At 41.7% G+C, this 23,622-nt stretch overlaps 2 protein-coding genes across 3 annotated transcripts in view; one reads left to right on the top strand and one right to left on the bottom strand.

Moving 5' to 3' along the window:
- Positions 1–23,622, top strand: part of mtmr9 (myotubularin related protein 9) — a 121,077-nt gene that overhangs the window by 10,511 nt on the left and 86,944 nt on the right. The window lies entirely within an intron of this gene.
- The window catches only part of xkr6b (XK, Kell blood group complex subunit-related family, member 6b), a 78,112-nt gene continuing 54,734 nt past the window's right edge, over positions 245–23,622 (bottom strand). Inside the window, exons 2-3 of the mRNA XM_034698966.1 lie at positions 2,166–2,362; positions 245–1,480 (exon numbers count right to left, since the gene is read on the bottom strand). Of these exons, the coding sequence (XP_034554857.1) occupies positions 510–1,480; positions 2,166–2,362 (1,168 nt within the window). The 3' untranslated portion in view covers positions 245–509. The remainder of the gene's footprint in view (positions 1,481–2,165; positions 2,363–23,622) is intronic.

Below are 23,622 nucleotides of genomic sequence, written 5' to 3'. Positions count from 1 at the left end.
CTACATAAAGAATGGCAGTAAATGTTGGGATGTGCAAAGACTTCCTCCATCATTCCCATCAGGCTTTGCACTAGTCCCATGTCACAGGGACATACAATATGCCCTTCACAAGTATTCACAGGTTGAATCACCAATACAGTATAATGTATTAAACACATTTCATAATGAAACATTCATATGTTATCTACATACTCATACAGAACCCTCCTCTATCAATGTAGAGGGATTGATATGAGACCTCTGTATATGTCACATAAGATACTGTTGGTTCATAATTTCCTCTCTGTGCTGTATGTTTTTTTTTCCAAAAATAAATCATGACTGTGTTTAGACTGTCTTAAAAGATTTTTCAGTAGACAAAACACATCTCCTGCAGAAAATCTGAATGATCACAGAGGAGAGAAGTGTGTCGAATGAAGAGAAACCCCTCTGAGGAGAGGGAGAGCAGAATGAAAAAAAGGAAACCCAAGTGCATTGTAGTGTAGGAGGAGGTGATAGAGAAGATGCCTTCAGAGGGAGGACTCATACTGCAGGAGTTCATAAAGAAGAGGACCGTCCCTATACCTGATGCCCACCGCATTCGGGCTAATGTACTGCAGCACGTTAATGGTCCTGCGCAGGCGCCGATCCACAAAGTGTGCATCCCAGGCTGGGTATCGTTTTCTGGGCATGTCTATCTTGATGAGAGGACCCTCAGGGCGAATGGGCCTTCCAGCGGCATCCACAGGTTCCGTGGACCTCACCTGGAAAACCGGAAGGCAGCTGTCTGCAACTGTTTCATCTGAATCCATATGTTCCCCTGCCAGACCACGTGTGGGGGTGGCCTGAGAGCCACGAGGACCAGGTGTGGGAGCCATGGGCTCTGCTTCGGGGGGTAATGGAAGGCCCCAGAGCAGCTCGGCACAGCAGGAGCTGGCCAGCACCCTCAGCCGGGGGCCCATTGGATGTAGAACCCCATAATACAGAACCATACAGGCCACACCTGAAGCAAAGCACAGGAAGACACCGCAAAGGGCTAAAGAGGCATAGGCGTCAGTGGTGGCTGGGTCACGGTATGCATACCAAAGGGAGCTGAGGATGGCGTTCTCTAACAGTACCACCGTATAATAGGTCACCATTCTGCAGCGCGTCCGGCCCTCACGTACATTGAACCAACAGAAGACATAGACCACGCCAACCACCATGTTGAACAGTACCTCCTCCCACTTGGACATGCAGAAGTCGGTGCCGCCATGGATGACCCAGAAAGCCATGGCGCACCAATGGAGCACCACAAAAATGCCAAAGTAGATGTGAAAGACAGAGGCAAACAGAGCGAGGGAGAGCACCCGGGAGGAAATGGTGAAAAGGCGCCAGAACAGGTGCACCAGGGCACCTCGGTAACTCATGCTCTTCTTGTCATCCCGGGAGTCCCGCAATAGTTTGTGATAGGAAGCTAGCACCCAGGCCAGGGACAGGAGGGAGGACATGGCAGAAAAACCTGAAAACATAGACAGAGAGAGAGAGGAATTGCAAGAATGAGAGATACCTCAGATGGTTCTAAAAACATCAGAAGTGAAAAGCAAAATCCCCGTTCACTCTTCAACTGAAAAGAAAAATGGTTTTATCTTGACTTGGCTGCTACTCCATTTACAATATATGGTACGTTTTATTCCAGCCAAGCAATCCATCACATCTTTGAGAGGCATATTATTACTGAGATCATCATAGGTCATTCAGTCAACACAGCTTCCATTTACTGCAGCAATTCAGTTTCCTTAAGACTGGTATAATAGTGGAGACAGCAGATATGTCAGAGCAGCAACCTGCTGCATGAAAAATGATACAGGGTTATCTGTAGAACAGCAGCATGGTGCCTCTCTAAAAATGTATTGATGGCATTTCTATAGACACCCAGACAGGGAAGGGGATCACTTGTTAGGATTCAATTACTGTGCTCCTTTGGGAGCTGTGCTGGATGAGGAAACTGCAAGAGGTTTCATGTACAAGAGTGAGAAATGATAGAAATTTGATGCCGTTTTGGAGATTCTGCACAATGTAAATTTGAACTTCACAGAGGCGTCTCAGCGCCTAGCAATAAAAACAGTATGACATACTAAAAGGGAGTGTGTAGAAACAAAGTCAGACTTTCTTGTTGCGTGATAGAGCCTTAGGGAGTCCCTTACACTGCAGCCACTCAGCCTTGTTGCTCTGGATCATGATGCAGAGCTGCAGCACCAGCTGAGGGGCACTTTCCAAGAAGGTCTCCAGCAGTCGCAGCATGTTGACATCGGCATACTCGTACAGCATGGCCCAGTAAAAGCGCCGCTGGTTCTCCTTCTGCCGGTGACTTTGTATACCGAGGTACATGGTGCGGATGTACCTGCAGAGAGGGAGAGGGTGGACAGTTAGTCAGTCCGATCCAATCATACATATTCATCTGTTTTTACAGAAAAGGAACAAGAAATATCAAGAAACCCGTTCAGTTTATCTGCACATGGTGAAGTTCTGACGACACTAGAGGGCATGCTTAGCTACATTTTTTCTCTACAATAAAATATATAAATGTGCATGTATTAGGGTTGCATTAGTGGGTTTTGAATCAGTTCAAGGGATGCAAACTGATGGACACTTTTGTCAGTCTCCTCTGCTTTTCTTAGAAGCTATACCATTGAAAAGTAAAATAAAGGACACCAATGAAAGCTTAAATTAACAAATGCATTAAGAGAACTCCAACCAGAGGACGCTGACTCCTCATCAAAGTCATTGCTTCCCTTAAGATGAATCTTTCTCCTGCATATCTGAGCATCTCAACCACACAGAACTACTGCCTTGTCTTAAGCATCATTCTCAGAAGCCATCAACTTTGATCTGAAGATGATGAGACAGCCTCTCGGAGCAATGGTCGATTCTTTTGAGAGGGGGCCTGCTCGCACAGAGTAGATTTCAGGGATTTGTGAAAACGGTTTGTGTATTTTGTGTTGAAAATATTTCTGTATCTCTTGGCCTCAAGCTGCAGCTTGTGGAGTTGTTACATACAAGAGAAAGACATCAGTTATTTTTTTTCTGTTACCACATAACTCCTGTTGTTGGGGCGCTGGACTGGCTTTTTAATGATTGACAGCGTTGACAGGGTTTCGGAACCAATCAGCAGTCCTTTTCTTTAAAGGACAAGACACTCGCTCATCTCTTGCCAGCTTTACACCCCCCCACCCACCCATGTTTACTTGTCTTAAAAAATAACAAAATAACAACATCATGTGGTAGATTTGTAAAAATGCAAACTTTGTCATGTCTGTCCTCAAGAGGGGAAGATAACTCGCTTACTATGCTTGTTTGTTGAAAACAAGTCAGACCAATAATTTCAGATGCATTCCAGGTTGTCGGGAAATCTAACTCAGTCACGACCACTTCAGATAAAGAAAATATTGATTTGCATTCAACTAGTTATACTTGGCGGTATGGCTCTGTTCTGAGAGCTCCCTGTCCTTCCATGTACGTACGTGGAATGCCAAAGCCTGAGGAGGGGAGAGCACACCTCCCGTCCCTTTCATGTGCATACATGAAAATCGAGGCAGGGAGAGCAGCAGCAAAGACTCCCCGATACAGAACAGAGCAGGTATCACTGACTATGCATATGACACCTGTAAAATCCGACACAGCATATAGGAGGAGCTGGGTTGCAAAGCAGTTTGCAGCAGAGAGAGTGGCAGGCAAAAGCAGTTTGAATAGGACACTTATTCTGATATTTCTCAATCACATGCGTAGAAGGTAACCAACTGCACTGTAAAAATGAAAACTTAAAATTGTTGGCCTGAAAATGATTTTTTGGTTAAGTAAACAAAAAATGTTCCATTTTGTTGCAAACTACATCAAAGTAGTTATCTGAACTACCTGTATTAAGTTTGTTGTGTAAAGTTGGTCTCTTTTCATAAGTTAGGTTGGAAAAACTTGAAATTATGGGTTTGAGGCGAGGCTAAATTATTTGAGTATGCTTCGGGCAAAGAATGGGGTCTCCAACTCAAATCTACAGGGGTCTTCCATACTTTCAATTTCCCACTCGTGGCAACATCTCTCCTGCCCTGTGTGGATTGTATCGCCCTAAAGGTGAGTGTTTTGTTTGAGTATTGTTTTGAAACTCTAGCTTTACAGTTGGTCAATTGATGGTGAGTTAATGTAACTTTAATTTGTTTAGCTAGTTTAGTAAGGCATGGTCATTACCAATAGTTTGCCACCTTGAACATTAGCTAGCTACATTGCAAGTGGGAAAACAGTGCAGTAACGTGCAGTAACAGAGGAACATTTTCTGAACAAAAAGTTATAAGTTGGCACATTTTTCACTTCTTAGTGTGTAGGGCTCAAAACTTAAAGTTACACTACATATGAATGAGAAGTTACCTCAATAAAAACTAATCAGTTGGCTCAAATCTAGGATTTCTAGGTAGCCTCACAACTCAAAAATCTAGTGCAGACAGCTGCCTTGAAATTTTGAGTTTTCACAGATTTTTCGTTTTAACTGTGTGATGTGGGCCTATATGCAACATGGGCTGAGCTTAATTTTGTCCTTTGCTCAATATTAAGAAAACTCAAAAAATCTGACCAGCTTTTGTGATTGGCCTCTGGCTCAGCGTCAAGCATATTTGTTGCACAAGTTGAAATGTTTGATCTGGATTGATTTGTTGGCTGCGTTTGAGTTAAATATATCATTGTCATATTGCCACTGATGGGAGCTGGGATGTTCTTATGTTGACGTGTGTCACGCCTTCTTTTGCTCTCCATACGGACTGTTTTTCCTGCATACACCAAAACCTGCTGATTTTATGATTGCACTTCCCATGCAGAAAATCCAGTCCTCTTTAAATAGAGATTATACAATGGTGAAGAGATTGTGGTGAAGCCAGAGAGATGTTTGGCAATGCAGCTGCAAAGTAGCGGCTAATTCAATCAAGCTCCTGTTGCAATCAAAGCGGCACCCCTGCTTTTTTTTTCTTTAAAGGACGAGACACCAGAAGTCTTTGTGCACTGCTGAGCAAAATTGTAATATGCTCAGTTGTGTGATATGGCTAATTAAGATCTTAATCTTTCATTCGGTATGGATCTTGGAATTGGAGCGCTGCAGCTGGAGCCGCCAATTACAGTTTGCATAGCAAGCAACAATGAGGAAAACATTTCAGGACTGAAGCTCTGCTTATAAAAAATACATCAATCCATCCAGCTAGAGAAAATTACAGCAACAGAAAGAGTTTAACTGCAGTCTGGTTTGCTTTTATCTCTCAAATCTGTAAACAACTTTATTTCTTCCAACACGTTAACTCCTTCTGCCCGTAGGAAAACAATCACTGAAGCCAATATGACAGCTATAGTAGCTTATGGTTATCTTAACAGCAACTTCAGTCCATTGCATATTGCGTGGTGGCTGCAGGGCCTATCTGCCTGAGCTGCCAGAGTGACCAAATAAATCCAGCACTTGATGTGAGGGCAGTCAAGCGAGGACAATAGTGTAGCAAGGACAGAAATAGACTAGACAGTAGCACTCCCCAAAACAAATTGAGAGTCCATGGATCTAAATTCAGTCTTCTCTAAGTGAGACACAAATTCACCGCAGCATAACAGACGAATCCAGAACAATGCTTATGAGTGGCTTTCAGCGTAATTAGCTTCTGCATTAGCTGTTGGAGAAGAGATTACTGTTTAATTTGAAATGAGCTTGACAACAGTGCACTCTCAAGAAAGCATCTTCTCAGGCTCTGATTGCTTTTGGTTATTGTTTTGGCTAAGACCGAAGCATTCACTAAATCTTATTCTCCATACAATGCAATACACCTCCTTACAACAAACCACACCTTTGGTGCATGTGGAAACCCTCACTATATATTAGTGCTCATAAAATAGTTATTTCATTTCCCTTGGATCAAAAATATTATTTTATAACCATGAAGCAATTTCTGCTTTGATGAAACATTTCCTGTGATCTTGAGGAAATTCAATTCAAGGTTATTATAGTCCCAGAACAAGTGCTTATTTCTTCAACGCAGCACAGACTAATAACTTCTTTTTGTGTACACTTAATGATTATTTCACGGCTATAAAAAATTAGTATGGTCTGATGAGGGATCATAAAAGACACTAATAAATCGCACGATTTTACGCAAGGAAGACACTTCAAAATACAATAAGAGGAATTCAAATTGGAGTAGTCTTTTTTTCTTTTGCACACAACAGAGCTTTTTCTGCTTGGCTTTTATTTTCATGACAGAGTTGGCAAACCTCTACATGCTGCAGTCTGTCACTCAGTCAGTCAATTAGCTAACCTGAAGAGACAGCCAGTTTTTTTTTTTTAAAAAAAGGTGGGAAAACAACAGAAGAAATGAAGCGGTGGAACAAAAAACATCCACACACAACATCTGAAGCTACAACAATTGTTGGGAGGAAATAGCTGTGGGATGAGGCGGATTTTAGCAATTGTGTAACTACAGGTACTAAAATGCTTTCCTTTTTGATAAAGCTTATAGTTAGAGCTGGCTCAGGCTTTGACCATCTCTTAGTTATGCTGCTATAGGCCTAGACTGCCGGGGGAACTGGCGTACTGACACACTGGGATCCTAGCCCCCACCCCTAACTCCCCCATCTCCCTGTCCCATTGAAAGTTACAAACCATAGACCTTTCTGGAGTCCCTGAGCTCCCTTGTCTCGGAGGTTCCTCTGAGCTGCTGTAGACTTCCTCCAGCTGATACGGACAGTGCTGGACTCCGGCGACTACAGCTTCTACTACTACTCATCTCATCACTATCATCGCTCTCTCTCTCTTATTCTCCTCTATCCCTCTTTCCAACCCAAACTCAGTCATGGCAGATGGCTGTCAAACATGAGTCTGATTCTTCTCCAGGTTTCTGCCTGTTAAAAGGAAGTTTGTCCTTGCCACTGTAACTTGCTAAATACTGCAAGGTGCAATGCTCATGGTGGATTAAGATGAGGTAAGACTGGATCGTACCCTGTCTTGGTGTTAGGTCTCTGTTCATAATTTAACATAGAGTACGGTCTAGACCTGCTATGATTGTAAAAGCGTCTTGAGATAACATTTGTTGTGATTTGGCGCTATAAAGATTGGTTGATTGATTGATATAGGTACCTCTAACAGCTAACAAATGAAATTTCGCTATAACCAATGTTTTCACTGCTTTTCAGCACAGTTCATAGAGTAGACTTTTTGTACAATGCCACACAATAACAAGATATACACAAAATATCACCTCACTCTGTCCATAGCCCAGTCATGACTTCCTCCATTCACTGAGCCAAGGCTGGTAGTGCATTGCACCAATCAAAAGGAGAAAAATGCCTGACTGGGAAGTAAATTTCGGAGCACAGGGACAGTGGTCTTTCTCGGGACAGTGGACATGGGGAACAAGCGTGGGGGCAAAATGTACAAAAGTTTTTTGGGATCAATAGCTCTGGGCTGTAAGAGGCAGCATTATATCCAGCGGTAAAGGCTGGCATTCCGTGACATTTTCAGTCGGACTGGTAAATGTCAGAGGGAACAAGTCAACCCGTCTCCCTCACTAATGACATGCCACGGAGACCTACACAGGCCCTTTGTCTCCATCCCCCAATTTCCATTAGTCTGTGTTCCACTGATACGTCTCACTGGTCTGTAGAGCCTCCGTCAGAAACAGTAATCTTCATGGCCTCCGTAGCTGGCTCGCTTTGAAAAAACTAGACTCTACGGCCGTGCTAGCAGCTCTATGATGCATACCCGCACAGCAGTGAGAAAAACGCTAAGAGAAGCATGCTACAGTGCTCTCAATGACAAAACTACTACACTGAAGGTTTAGTTTTCAGCATTCACACCATTCACCAAGCTGATATCTGTATGATAGCACCACATGTAAAGGAGAGCTCATGAGAATGATGTTTCTGTTGAAGTTTTGGGTATACTAAAAAAGAAGCATAGGAAAAATAAAAATGTCTTTGAAATCAGTCCAATGAATGTAGAAAATTTTAAGTCAAAACACGAGCTCTCTTATATGGCAAGAAAAAGCATAAGCAGCCATTCCACTCCTTATTGTACTGCGTGCACAAGTTTATCAGTTGCTCCCACAACATCATTTTCTTGTGTGCACTAGATATTAAATTGTGCACACAGAATAATAACTTTTAGACTTGTGCTGCAAGATAATAAATCTCTGCCTGCAAGATAATAACTTGTGCATACAAGATAACTTTTGCCACAAGATAACACCTTGTGCTGCAAAATAATTACTCTCTAGTTGCAAGACTATAACTTGTGCTGCAAGATAACTTTTGCGCTCAAGATAATAACTAGTGCCACAAGATTTTAACTTTCGCTGCGAGTATCTAGCTGCAAGATAGTTACTTGTGCAAACAAGATAACTTGTGCACACAAGATAATAACCATTTACGCCAGATAATAACTTGTGCCACAAGATTATAACTTGTGCTGCAAGATAACTTGTGTGAACAAGATAACTCTCTAGCTGTAAGATTATAACTTGTGCCACAAGATAACAACTTGTGCCACAAGATAACAACTTGTGCCACAAGATAACAACTTTTGCAACAGAATTATAACTGGTGCTGCAAGATAATAACTTTTGCACTCAACATAATAACTTTTGAGCTCAAGATAACTTATGCCATAAGATAATAACCTATGCTGCAAGATAATATCTTGTGCGCACCAGATTATAACTTGTCCTACAAGATAATTCAGTCTGCATCCAGTTAACCAGTTCAAAAAGGGACAGTCCTTATTTTACCTAAATCTATCATTTTACTGTCCATACACAATTAAGTATATAATTTACTCTAAACAAATGGTATCTCCGCTATTAAAGCACAAAACAGTAAACTAAGCTTCTCTCTGCACACACTCACATTGGTGCCTTTCATCTCACATAGCACACTTTGTTGGCTCAGATTCCCTTGGATTCAGCAAAAGAAAAAAAAAACCTGTACAGTTAAACACTTTGGGTTTCCCAGCTGTCAGAAAAATCAGAACCTACTCTATCACATACCCAACATACACACACACACAACACACGCACACACGCACACGCCTTCTCCAGAGTCTCACAGACAACCCGGGATTGTGATGCACACTGTTAACACTCCCACTGTGCCTTTTTTCAGATGTAGTATCACAAATGGCTCTCTAAAAATAAACACAGACTCACACACAGACATGCTTGTCAGTGCTGTAGGTAATGGGGGATTTCCTTTCTATTTCAGACACATTCATCAGCTGGATCTGTCTCCTCCTCCCCTCCACCCTCCACTCTCACTCCACTTAGCCTGTGGTCCTCTACTTGATGCTTCCTTCCTTCCTTCCTTCCTTCCTCTTTCCCCCTCCTTCCTCCTTCCCTTTTAGCTCCATAGCTCCTCCACAGGAATCCTCATGAATTATTTGTGGCGAGATCATAGCAATCGCTCATGGCTCGTTAGGCAGCGTACGCATGGTCTAACAGCTCGACGCTGTGCCCGGGTTGTGTTCCAAGCTCAGACGTCTGCTACTGCTGTCGAGACACGGGCAGCCATTAACACCAGACACAGACACAAACACACTCACACACACAGGAATACACCAAAATCAGGGCTTCTTGCATGAGTGGGCATTTTTTCAGATCTAACCGTGAGGAGCAGGGAGAGGTAGGTGTACTGAAAACACACAAAAAAATTACAATTATTTTTGAACAAACATAATCATTTGATTGATGAGGAATCTCGTGATAATGAAGGAACCCTGAAGAAACCCTTGACCTGTTATTATACAGCGTTTCTACAAAGCTTTATTGTCACTGCTAGCATTCCTTCAGTGTTTATTATTCACAAGGTTTAAAACGTGGCTCAGACCAGGCGATTAAAAGTGTGTAAAATGCTAAATGCAGCAGTTTCAGGTTGAGTATGTTTGTGTCTCCGTCATTCTTCAGTGGACACAGGTTGACCTGTAAGGGGGGCTGCCAGCTAAGCTACCACCAACTTCCATATTTATGGAGCTATGTTTCCATTAGGTGAGGCGTACACTGTGCGAATTGAGGTCATTTCTGACCTGAGTTTTTTAAGTTGCATGACTGATTTGGAGTCGGGCTAAATTTCAGCTTGGTTGCACATCGTTTGCAGAGCAGCATTTAGGGGGCATGAGGGCCGATCAGCTGCTCCAGACTGGAAGGGAGGATTTCTTGCACGTCAGAAATTTTGATCAACAAACTCTCGTGCAGGGAAAGTAATTGGACTGTGCTAATAAAGTGCTACTCTAGTCATCTGACCACTTAAAGCACTACTTTACTCCTTAGGGTTGCAAAGGGGTGGAAAATCTCTGTTAAATTTCCATAGGAAGTTAAGCTGGGGAATTTGGAAATATTACAAATTGGAAACTTTATATGAGATTTATGGGAATTAACTGGGTATTGAGGGTAATTTAATGGAAAGGTATCATATCCAAGCATAAATATTTTTTTTGTTATAAGCAGACATCCATTCAAAATAATACAATTAAAACAGATTTATTTGAAAGTACAACTTTATCAAGTGGTCATTTTTTATTGAACAATCTATTCTTTCATTGAAGAACAAAAACATGATTGTTGAGTTAAATATTACTAATCCCCCTGACCCAACCCATTCATAAATTAACAAAAAAGCAATCCTAACAAAGTCCTATTCAAAATGTTAAATGAAAAGAGCCCCTCTCCCTCCAAAAAAGTCCCATTCAACATGCAAATAAAAAAACATCTCCTTGAAATCTGGTTGTTTTAGTCAGGATCATGTTAAAACATATTTCCCCAACTATATTCAAGTTCCCTATTAAGAGCCAACCTTCAATTTAGTAAATTCCTGTCTTATTCCTGTTTATTCCCATTGAAAGTTTCCAACTTTGAAAATTCCCTGAATTTTGCAACCTTAATACTCCTACTACAAGCTACCATGCAAAGCACACATCAGTTTTAACTAATCCAATTCACACACCAATGGTACTGCACCAGTGCCAGCTTCAAGGTTAAGTGTCTTGCTGGAGGACAGCAGGACCTGGGGTCAAACCTGCAACTTTCTGATTGAGAGAATGCCGACTGTACCGCGCAGCCACTGCTGCCCTCTAGACTCTAGACTGATTCTAGACTCAATGCTACTTTTTCTAGGAGACACGAGACAGAGTGATGAAGAAGCAGAGGAAGTTATAGCGAGTTGAAAATGTGTGAATATGTTGGAACCATTTCCCTGTAATATATGCAATGAAATTATCTTTACCTGTTACCTGTTTACTGAGATACACTGGACAGAAAGAAGAGTATATGAAAGATATGATAACTGTGGAGCTTTGGTAGAAGGTTACACTACCTTAGTCTAAAACTGCAGCTAATCACACTTACGCTGAAAGCCAGGTTATGAAACTCTGGCGCCAATATGTGGAACGAGATACTGAACGTTAACAGCACTACAGTCTAGAGCCAAGAGGAGATTCCCCAGCTTTAGGGCTCTTAAACATTCCTGATTGCGCCTGCACAGAATGGTCGACAGCGTGCGACAGCACCATGACGACACCTTGCGTGATGTCTACAACTGAAATACTCATAGGTACACCAATCAGCCATGACATTAAGATCATTTGCAGTACATTTGATTCCAATTCAACAGCTCTAGGCTGCAGGTTGGTGCAGTGGGTAGCCCTGTTACCTCGCATCAAGTAAGTTTTGGAATCCCTGGTAAGGCAGGTGCCTTTCCCTGTGTTCCCCGTGTATGCGTGGGTTCTCTTCGGGTACTCTGGATTCCACCCACAGTCCAAAAAACATACATACCAGGTTAATTGATCACTCTTAATTGCCCATAGGTGTGAGTGTGTGTGAATGGTTGTCTGTCTCTCCATGTTTGCCCTGTGATAGGTTGGCAACCTGTCCAGGGTGGACCCAATGTCAGCTGGGATAGGCTCCCGCGACCCGAACGGTATAAGCATTCCAGATGATGGATGGATGGATGGACAAAAGCTTCACCAGAAATCGTATTTAACAAAGCTTCTACATTTTCAGATTTTGTTGCCGTGCCAGAAAGATGTCTGTTGGAGTTTCTGCAGTGGACAGAATCAACAACTGTCAATGCTTCGGCTGTGTTCTTGAGAGCAGCCTCATTTTGGTGTAAAACAAAGGTACACGACGTCACTGTTGTTATCTCACTCATGTTTAGTTGAAGGCATCCACTCCTCCGTCAGCAGCACACACAGTAGTTTGATGTGAGTTTGTGTTTCCATGCTCCAAATACAAGCAAACAACTGCACACGCACACACACCATGCGGACGTCTGAGCCACTTTGTCTCCTTCTCCTCCAAAGCCGATGACCAGTGAGTCATCCGACCACCCTAACACTAATCCCTTGAGTGGGTGGTTAGAAGGATCGCACACACATGCAGATGCACACATGCACACACACACCTAGCCAAGTTTAACAGCATCTGTCTTCTAAGTCATGCTGGTGGGAAGTCTCAGCCGCTCAGACTGCATTCATATCTCGTCATAAGCTGATTCAGAAGAAGATCAGAAGAACTATTACAGCAGAGCTTATGCATCTTCCGTTAACAGGTGGGATCCAGCAGAACGCTAAGCACGGGGGACACATAGCATACGCACGGCCTGAGGGTATATGAGAAAGTGTGTGTGTGTGTCTGTGTGTGTAAGGTGTAGGCAATGCCAGCTGCAATGAGTCACCCCCTGAGTCACTCCAAAGGGGCCGCACATCGACTCTCAATGAGGTTTGAACCTCCTTTATCAGGCTGATTTAAATTCTCCTCCTCTTTTACTCTTATCTTTACATTTCTCTCTGTCTCTTTCTCTTTTCATAACTCTCCCAAACACCGCACCTCGCTCCTGAGACAGAATTCAATTTCTCTATGAGGATATTGTCCTTGTTTTTGATGCTGCTTTTTTATTTTCACGGGGGAAGTAGGGGAAGGCTGTGTGTGGGTGTGTGTGGGAGCAGTGTGGGAGCAGTTTCATCAGGTACTGCTTATTGATGGCTGTTCTGTCTCCTCTGTCTCACTTCGTTTCCTCTTTTTGTTGCTTTTTTTATCTCCCCTCACTTCTCATAGTCCAATTATAACATGTCAGCGATTCTGTCTGTGATGAACGTATCTCTGTATTGTCTTAAATGAGACTACCTTTCAGAAACCAGTACCTTTTACAGCTCTCAAGTATACGCTCATTGACAGAAAATGACTGCTAACAGGCGACTCCTTTAAAAACCGCTCATCTGTTGAGGTCATTTGAGGTTTCTAGCCTCATATATTGCTCTGAAGGAGGTCAATGACTTTAAATATCTTGGGTCATGGATTAGCTTGTCAGAGCAGGGCATTAAAGTGAGGAAGGCTCCCACTTCACGGTATGGCCAGTGTGGGGAAGTCCAACCTCCTCTGCCATACAGAGCTTAGCTTCTTATCTGCGACCGCAGGGTCTGTTCTCCTACAGATACAAATGCTTGACCCTGAAGCCCATCCTGCAGAAGTCCCTGGATGGATGCAGTACCAGAATGCTACGTGTGGTTCAAACATCAACAATGATGCTCATGTCCAACCCCAACTCGGTCTCAGCAGATGTGTGTCTAACATGAGTCTGGTCCTGCTGGAGGTTTCTGCCTGTTAAAGGAAGTTTGTCCTTGCTGCTGTAACTTGCCAAATGCTGCAAAGTGCTCTGCTCATGGTGGATTAAGATGAGATCAGACTGAATCCTGTGTGTAAGATGGGACTGGATCTTATCCTGTCTTGATGTTTGGTCTTTGTTAATAATAGAACATAGAGTAAGGTTTAGATCTGCTCTGTTTGTAAAAGCATCTTGAGATAACGTTTGTTATGATTTGGCGCTATACAAATAAAGATTGATTGATTTATTGATTGATTTATTGATTGATTGATTGATTGATACAAGTACCTCTGAGAAATGCTGAAAAAGGAAGGCCTTATAGAGATAAAGATAAAGATACCCAGCAGATGAAATGTCACTGTTACTGTGGATGTTCTTTAGTAAAAATGCAGATGTAGAAAGCTCTGGCAGCTAGCCAGATGCAAGATGGAGAGCTCATCTGAGGACAACCGAATGAATAGTACTGCATAATGAACCCTTTGCTGCTTTTCCCTCATTGGTAATTTGGTAAATATAACATTTTGGGGTTTTTGTTTAGGTACATGATCTTGTAGTATTCTTTCTGTCTTTGTGAAACCAAGATGGGATTGTGTGCTTTTTTTTTTAACAATTTTCTTATGTTTTATGGTTCTAATGTGTGCAATGAGGGATATTGATTATCCGAAAATCAGGGGCAGGGATGAGAACAAAAAATAAGAGGAGGATGTTAGTTTTTTTACATTATGCACTTAGAGCAAAAAAAAGGCAAAATGTCAAGATTAAAGTCAAAACTTAATAAAAAGAAAAAAGTGTTGATGTAACACTTCCACATAAAACAGTTTAAAAACTGATATGGCATATCGTATTTCAATATACTGCGGTGCTGTGTTCGTTGCTGTTCTTATTAAATCTTAAAAAACCTTCATTGGTATTTGTTTCTGATATCTATTTGATGTGATTGATAAAATAAGAAGACCGAAGTTGATCAATTCACTTACACTCCTGAACGACTAAAAACAAAACTTCAACAAAGTTCCTTGATGTTAGCATAAAGCTATGAGTTAGTCTTTAAGCGTATGCAACCACTGAGAGCATGTGTTACCACCTCTGTGTGGGGAAGATGTGAAAGCTTTATGGAGTCAAGTTTACCACAGAATTACCCTCAAATGGCTTCTTCTTAATTCAAACACTGTGACCTTTAGCTGCATTAGATCTCCCTCTGAAGTTATTCAAATTATGACTCACAGAGAAACACAATAATCTCCTCTTTGTGCTCATGTAGCCCTACGAGGCTGCACGTGTGTGAAGCAGTAATTCCTGCTGTACTCTCTCTGAGTTTGTAAGAGGTAAATCTCTCACTCCATCATCTCACTGGGATGGCAGCAGTGGGAACAGAGATATCTGTATGATTGGATAAAATAACTTCCAGTTATACCTGGATTTTCAAAAAGATTGAGCCATCTCTTCAGACATAGTGAGTTAAGAAGCACCAGACAGATATAAAAAAAACTGTCAGGGATTCAGCCTCCTGCTCAAGGACACTCCAGAAAGCCGACTCAAAAGTCTGCCATCTTTCTCCCCTTAACCCTGAATGAGAGTATCACAGCTCCGGCGGCAGACAGGCGGTATTGTCAGTGCTATTTCTTTCAGCATTCAGCAGTTTGTGCTGTGTCAAAGAAAACTGTCAAAGCACATTTCTCTTAAAATCAACATTTCCTCTTTTTGGGAGAGGAGTCTGAAACACTGCATGTGTTTTTAATGTTAAATGTAACACATGTAAAGGCGAGGGGATTGCAGCTCTTTTCCAGAAACTGTAGCTGAATGGGCTTCCCCCCTTAGAGTGCACACTAGTCTTAAATCAGATATCTGTATCCCCCTCATGCAGCGAATAGCCCCAGATAAAAGTCTGCCTGAACTGAGATCCGAGTCCCACAGGCGACTTAGATACACTCACAGACAAACACACACCGATCTGTGACCAGTGCCTTTGGGCGATTCCTGCACCAAGAGCTGCTGGATTGTTGAATGGAGACCGGGTTGACATGATTCAAGCTGAAAGCAAAGGGGAGCAGCAAACCGAGACGAGAGATGCTGTGTCAATTCTGCTCCACCCTGTCAGTTCTTGGAGTGCAGACTGGTTAACGACCTCTGACGGTTTGACTAAACATTATCTCTGTGATTACAACCCTTCAAGAAAATCCTCACTTCATGTGGACTGACTTGATTTATGTTGGAATCGTTTCTCTTTTGTCACTAATGTGTGAATTTCACCAGTTAAATTTGTCTTACTGCAGGTGGAGGTGACCTACATTAGCCAACATGAGCTTGTTGGCAACTAGCTAACTTGTTAGCTCACTGAAGTAATCAGCAGTCACTTTTTGTAGCTTATAAATTATTCTTTTTATTGTGGTGGCAGCCTAGAAATAGTAGTGGTATTATAATGAGTCTGCAAAGGCACAGTTTTCATTCATGTTACACCAGAGCTGAAAAGTTAGCTGTACACACCTCATTTTTCATTTAGCCATGCAGCTAGCATACATTTATGGAAATTTGTATTTTTGCTTTTGTGGCAAAAGTTATGTGAAGATAATGAAGATACCCTTTTCTCATCTGTCTTTAGGAAGCTATAGATAGGTAAGAGTTAGCTTAGCATAGCATTAAATCTGGGAAGCAGCTAGCCTCACATATAAGAAAGGTTAAAAATTCTGCTTAACAGAACCTAGAAGTGACCTAGCAAACACACTGCAGTGTTTATATGGGGCTGTGTGTTGGACTATGTCTTGTTCAATATAGCACAATATTTGTATTTATGAATATATTTTTGAGTTTTTGCCAAGCAGTCACCTCTGGCGCCAAGAATTGAAGCCAATGCCAAAGTGTTAAAAACTGCATTTCTTCGAGGATCCGCTTGAGGCTGGCTCTGGAAGTACCGGAAACCACATACACACCAATTCAAAAAAACAGATCTTTACAGCAGAAATAAACATGTTTACAGCCAGGTACAAAAAACGTGTGTAGTCTGGATAGCTCATTTCTCGATCCCCACACACTGTCCAGGGGGGTGATGTTTTAATAATGCAGCAATTTCTAAGATATTCAGATTACGAGTCTTCCAGTATGAGAGGCACAGCTGACTTGATTGACAGGGATGGGAGTTGGAAACTAGCAATAGCTTTAATCTTATTATTACAGCGGTTTGTAACAGGCAGGAGTTGTACTATGTAATTTTCAATGTCCCTGTCAGATAAACTGTATAATAGTAATAATGATGATTTAACAAACTCTCTCTTGATTTCCATAAATCTGGTTCATGGACGAGGTAATGTAATCCAATTTAATATTTTAGATTACACACATTATCCACATACTTATGTACGTCACATAATCTCATGAACCAGCCTTTGTCACAGTGCACATGTAAACGTTTTGTCAACCTTCCTTTTTCACTTTTCTGAAGTGTTTGCTGGAGTTTTCATGAATGTTTCAAAAGATGGATAAATAAATGAAGACTACCCTGACTTTAAACACAAAAACACCCTCAACTCAACAAAATAACACTCCTAATAGTTTCATTTTTAATGCAGAGGTTTGCATAAATATTTTAGATTTGAATAAAACTGATGATTCATGTGGCGTTGTCGGTAAGTTCTTCTTTATCTTTATCTCTGCATAGAGCACAAACACTGACCCCCAGCATGTAAAGCAGCTCTCCTCCTCTCCTCTTCTGTACTCTTTCTCTTTTCCTCCCTGCACAGCCAGTCATTTGTCACCATTAGCAACGGTCCTCAGGTACCCAAACTCATTGCACTGTGGTCACGTGACATCGTGCCACCACTGAGATGTGTGGAAAGGGAAGAGAAGAGCGAAGGGAAGGAAATGGGGAGAATGGATATGAGACGATTGCTGAAGATGGAGGAGGAGGAGAGAGGGAGTGGAAAGGATAACAAAAGGAGAAGAGAAGTTGACAAGATAAAGAGAGGAAGAGATGGATATAAGTCATGTGATGAAGGCTACTTTGCCTTCAGATGGACGACAGCCAGAGATTCAGGCTGATCTGAGATAATTTGGGGTCATTCTCCCATAATGGACTCCAGCGGATAAGGAGGTGCAGATTCTGTATCAGTGCTAAAGAGGAGTGATGCTGCTGTGCCTTTTACATACTGAATACTATTGATCAATCCAGCCGGGCGTTAGCAGCTATCAACAGGAATGGGGCTGAATTATGCAATGTCCAGACGGGTAATCAAATGAAGGGCTGGCTTATTTAAATGACTTGATTCAATAGTTAAAATTAAAAGCACATTTTTAAACAGAAACTGAAACCTGCAGTCACCTCAGGCTGAACTCTGAAACTTAGAGGTTGTAAATATCTCAAGAACTTTCTTACATTTAAAACTTTCTTCATCTTTTTTTTTTAACAGCGATGTTTTTTTCTTTCTTGAATTCCCTCTGAAAGCAGAACAAGGTTGTGATATTGTCATACTCAGATAATCATATACTATAAACTGCTGTGATTGAGCGACTTGAAGCCACTGAAGTTCACCCGCCAGTCTGAAGCTGCATTCACACATGAACAAAGACACGAAAACTGGTTGCGTCAGAACGCAACCAGATGAAATTTTCTCCCAGATGTTTTCCTGCAGGCCCTCTTGTTAATTGTCTGTGTGTAGTCGGGTGAGCTGATGTGAGAATGCAGCTGGAAATACTCAGGAAAAAACTAGATCCCAGCAGATGTGTGTCTAACATGTGTCTGGTCCTGCTGGAGGTTTCTGCCTGTTAAAGGAAGTTTGTCCTTGCCACTGTAACTTGCTAAATGCTACAAAGTGCTCTGCTCATGGTGGATTAAGATGAGATCAGACTGAGTCCTGTCTGTAAGATGGGACTGGATCTTATCCTGTCCTGATGTTGGGTCTCTGTTAATAACATAACATAGAGTACGGTCTAGACCTGCTCTGTTTGAAAAGCGTCTTGAGATAACGTTTGTTGTGATTTGGCGCCTTCAATTTTGTCTGAATTCGTTTGCCTTCATGTTAACATTACAATTTAATTTTGCAGCTTTTGATGCCATGTCCCTCCTCCCCTCTTCCAACAAGGACTTCACACTGTGAGGGGTGTGTAAGCAAGAACATTTGGAAATTTTGGGGGCAGAGCTTCTGAGAATTTCCTCAAATTGTGTGCATGTGTGAAAGAGGCTTCAGTCTGCTCTTTCAACAAGAACATAAAAGAGTCAAGTCAGAATTTAAAAAGTTACTTGCAGGGCTGTTTATTTAGGGGGGGGGCCCACCTCTATGTATTTATAAAAGGCTCATCAGGGAACCGAAAACTAAATGATTGTCATATTCAGGTGATTATACAATCATTTAAACATACCTATGAATATTACACTCCATTTCTACTGATCTACAAAATTTCCCTCAATACACACTGCAGCTTTAAGAAGGTGAAAACAGGATATATTCTTAACTATTTGCCCGTAAAATGTTGATTTGGATAATTATGTCCTACAGCGCAATGGAATAATATTTAATTGCAAGTTAATTTACTCATTAAGAATAATTAATTATTTTTGATATTTAATATTGATATTATTTTTTACTAATTAATGTATTAATATTTAAGTATTACATTTTAATTCAACTTATTGTGAATTACAGAGATTTATTTAGAACCCATGTGCAATATCTAACATTTATGTTACCATGTGATGCATCGTACCAGGGTTAGCTTGATGATAGTTTACACCTGCAGTCCCTTGGCAGGTCACAATTTAAACACCACATTGTTATAAAACATCATGTTAAAAAAGAAGAACATTACACACACACAAACACAGACACAGACCCACACACACACGCACACACACACGCACACAAATGCCCCTCATGGTTTCTTACAGTCTTCATATCTTTGGTCTGATAATCAGCCCAAAACTCAAATGCATTTTAGCTAAACTTCTGTTAAGACAATGCACAGCAGCACATCCTCAGGCACTCTTTAACTATTGTGTTCAAACATAGACTCATAATAATAAGTAAGAAGTTGTAAAATAAGGCGTTTCAGATGTCTGAGCTTTACGATCCACTTCACGCTGTCATAGCTTCTCCACTTGATCTTCATTCCTTTTGATGGGAGTGTTTCGTGGACACAGGTTGCAATATCTTTTTGATTTGTTGTTTGGATTTTTTAAAGGTTAACGTGTCAGGTACGGTGATCTTTCTAAATTACCTTCTCACACACGCAGCATGTCACAGCTGGTTTTCACTGCTCTTTATGGAATTTTTTATAGACGTGCTCACACACACACATGAAACATGCAGCTGTGTGAATCCACAGAGAGAACATGACAGTGTGAGCTTAAATATTAGGACAGGTGGTTATAACAGAGACGATTTGTTCCTCTGTGGCCTTCTGCTACCTTGAAATGCTTTTTTTTTCACTCTTTGGAGAGAAATACCCCGACAGCCTGAAGTAAAATCCTCTTTTCTCTCTCCCTTTTCTGTTGTCTGTCTATCACTCGCTGTCTACCCTCCTCCTCCTCCTTCTCCTCTTCCTCCTCCTTTTACTGTTTTTGTGGCTGCTCTTCAACCAGAGGAAGGGCCAGATTATGTCCGGATTAAGAAGAAAAGGCTTGACCCACTTGCTTTTTCAAAGAGCGGCAAACCATAAAGAAAAAAGGAGCGTGTGGATGCTGGCTTCCATCTAGTGTCAGCACTTCTGTTGTTCTGTGCGCACGACACTCGAAGCTCATGTTTATTACTCTTAAGACTATAATTAGCAGGGCTGGCTTATGGGGTTTAAATGCTTCCCTGACTGGCTGACTGATTGAAAGTTCTCCGAGTAAATCTCCTCTGTGCCTGTGAGTTTAAACCATCACATAACAAGAAAAAATCCTAATTTTTTCCCCCTTTTTTCTCAAGGTTTGATAGGTTGGCTTGCAGGTTAGTTGGCATTATGCATTTATCAACCTGTGCAGATAACTCACGAATGGAGGCGAGAGCCAAGTCAGCACACAAGTAAGGAGAGAGAGAGAGAGGAGAGAGAAGGGGGGCAGAGATGGAGAGGAGAGGCAGTGGCGATAACCGCCAAGAAAGTGGCGAAGAGGAGGAGGGAATAGAGAGAAGTGACAGTGTGATGTAGAGACAGGGGAAGCGGAAGAAGGAGACGAAAAGTGGCGAGACAAAGACACAAGGCAAAAAAAAAGAAAAAAGAAAAGAGGCTACAAGAGGTGGAGAAGAAACCTGGGGAGTGAGAGGAGGGGAGTGAGACAGAATGAGACCCAGGAGGTAAACTAATCACCGAGCACGCAATGCAATTTTCTGGCTCTGTGCCTCCACTCCACCATACTCCTCTCTCCTTCGCTCTCGCTCCCCCTTCCTCCCTCTCTACAACCCCCCCTCCTACCCCTCGTCTTGGGGGCTCTTTTTACTATTCCGCTCACACACACTGTCTCTTGCTCCTCTATCTATCAGGTTGTACCATTTCAGCGAGCCCCTCTCTGGTTTGGTACTGCCCAGTAATCCCCTTTGGCTCCCCAGAAATGGATGGAGCCACTCTGACCATCAGTGTTCAAAAAATATGATGGAAAAGAGCAGAAAAAAAGGGGGGATTTACTCTCCTTTAATACTAATGATTCAGTATTTGAAGCATGATTGTCCTCAGGTGTTCTCATTCTCATATTTGTGATGAGGTTTGTGTTTGACAAAGTGAATTATGGGGAAATACAGCTAGAGAAAAATGAAACAGAATCTGTCTTTTTGCATCAGTGCGTGTGTCTGCGTGTGTGTGCCTTTGCCCCGAGGTGAAGGCATTTAGGAAGCGTTTGATATCGCTGCGGTAAAGGTTTGAAAGTGTGTTCCGTCTCTCTCCCGAGAGCGGCGTCGGCGGCGCCTGCCTGCCTCGCTGTTTTGCAGCGCCTTGATGATGATGATAGATGTTCACTCCAGACATGCAAATAAAGGAGGCTGCTCCCCAGAACTGTGCGCGCACTCTCACTCACTCACACACACACACACACACACACACTGGGATTCATGCAGATGTGTATGTTTGACTATGATCAAGTCATCTATTGATATATTAATCTTTATCTTTAGGGGAGATACCCTGGGGAACATGTAGAAAGCTCCCACACACAGCAGACTGAAAAGTGGCCTATTTTCACAGAGAGGAGAGGAAGATTAGTGGCATGAAGCGCTAATTTGAAAGATAGGAGCCTCTCTCTGAGAGCAAAGTGAGAATGTATGAGAGTGAAAGTGAGCTAGCTCATTATTGACATGCAGTATATGTCACCTCATCCATCATAAGTGACACCGCTGCTGCTGCTACTCACGCTTAAAGGGACACAAACATACTTAGAAAATGCTCAGGGATGCACAGACCACACAACAGAGCTGTTCAATAGATAGCCTGTGGGCTGATCTCTATCCACTAATCCTGCATAAAAATCAAGAATCTGTCGGCATGGGACCAGACACTGGTATCGGAGGTGTTACGATTTCAATTAGTAGTCTGAGTTTTATTGTCCACTGTCATTTAGAGCTTTGTGTGCAGAGCAAAGGTGACAGAACACATCAGATGTAATGCAATCCAGGAACCTATCAGCACTCATCCACCAATGATGTAGCTTTAATTATTACCAGGCTGTGTTAAATGCTTGAAATATGCTTGGCTGGCATATTTCACCTCTGCCTGTTGACACTGTGGCAAAAACTTCAGTTTCCTCCTCTTCATATTTGGAGTTTTTCTCACCCTGTAGAGATTCCAATCATTTTAGCTCCTCACCTCTCTGACTGTTCTCATTTTGATCCACATAACTACTTCATTATTATCCTCTTTAGTGAGATTGTTTCTGGGATATATTTAAACAGCTCAATGGATTTCACTCACGCAGGGAATGTTTTGGGGCAACGAATGGAGCAACCACTTGGAGCTAGTACTTGACGTCATACTGTAAAGTAATAATGGCAGCCTAAGTGTGAATTTCTTGTCCAGATTTTCTCAAAATGTAGTTATCTATCTACTGTATTTTGTTTTATGGCATACACATAAAATATAGCAATGTTCATCAAATTCGGTCAACATGTCTTATTGTGCGTGTGTCTTATAGTTTTACATCCTGCTTTAGTGTGTTTCCCTCCTTGATTAACTTGATTAGTTTCACCTGTGTCCTGTGTTCACACCTGTGTTAATTACTCAGTGTATTTAGTTTCTCTGTTTAACCTGTCCTGGGTTGGATCATTGTACGTCTCTTTTGGACTTAGTTGAGTTATAGTTTCCGAGACAGTAAGTTGTGTTTGTACCTTTGTTCTTTTGTTTATTAAAACCTTTTATTTTAAATCTGAAAAATCCAACACTTAACAGTTAACTTAAGTCAACTCATGACAATTTGCAATGAGGCATACTGCTCAAAACTCACCTGTTCAAACTGGCATATTCACTCTAACTGGACTCTATGCACTTCACTAGTTTTTATTTTTCATTTATTACTTTTTGTTTGTTTGTTGGTTTTTAGTGATATTTTAATCATGAATGTTTTCATTATCTGTAAGGTGACCTTGGGTGACTTGAAAGGCGCCCCAAATAATATGTATTATTATTATTATTGTTATTATTATTATTATTATTATTATTATTATTATTATTATTGCTTTTGTTATTACTGTGGAAATTTTGATTAATGTGCATTGTCTTACAGCTAGGGTTGGTAGTCTCGGATAACTAGCATGAATTTGAATGTAGCATGTCTTCAGGACTCCGTCTAACCCCTCCCCCCCTCCCCTCAGAGCTCCTCCAAAACGACGCCCCCCCCCCCCCCCCCACCCGCTCACATGCACGAGCGCCGCTGACTTGCGACCATATGATGGTGACTGATTCAAAACCAGTCGTCACCAAAACATTCTCATAGTGAAAGTTAAAAACACAAACAAACATGGCTGCTGTTAGCACTCACAACTGTCATTCTAGCATTATCCAGTTGTACTGGTGACACGATATCAGGAGAAAAGTTATAACACATATAATACTGTA

Source organism: Notolabrus celidotus, chromosome 13 (assembly GCF_009762535.1).
Source record: "Notolabrus celidotus isolate fNotCel1 chromosome 13, fNotCel1.pri, whole genome shotgun sequence".
Taxonomy (NCBI): Eukaryota; Metazoa; Chordata; class Actinopteri; order Labriformes; family Labridae; genus Notolabrus; species Notolabrus celidotus.
Note: the sequence above shows the minus strand (reverse complement) of the source record. Positions and strands in the feature narration are given on the sequence as shown.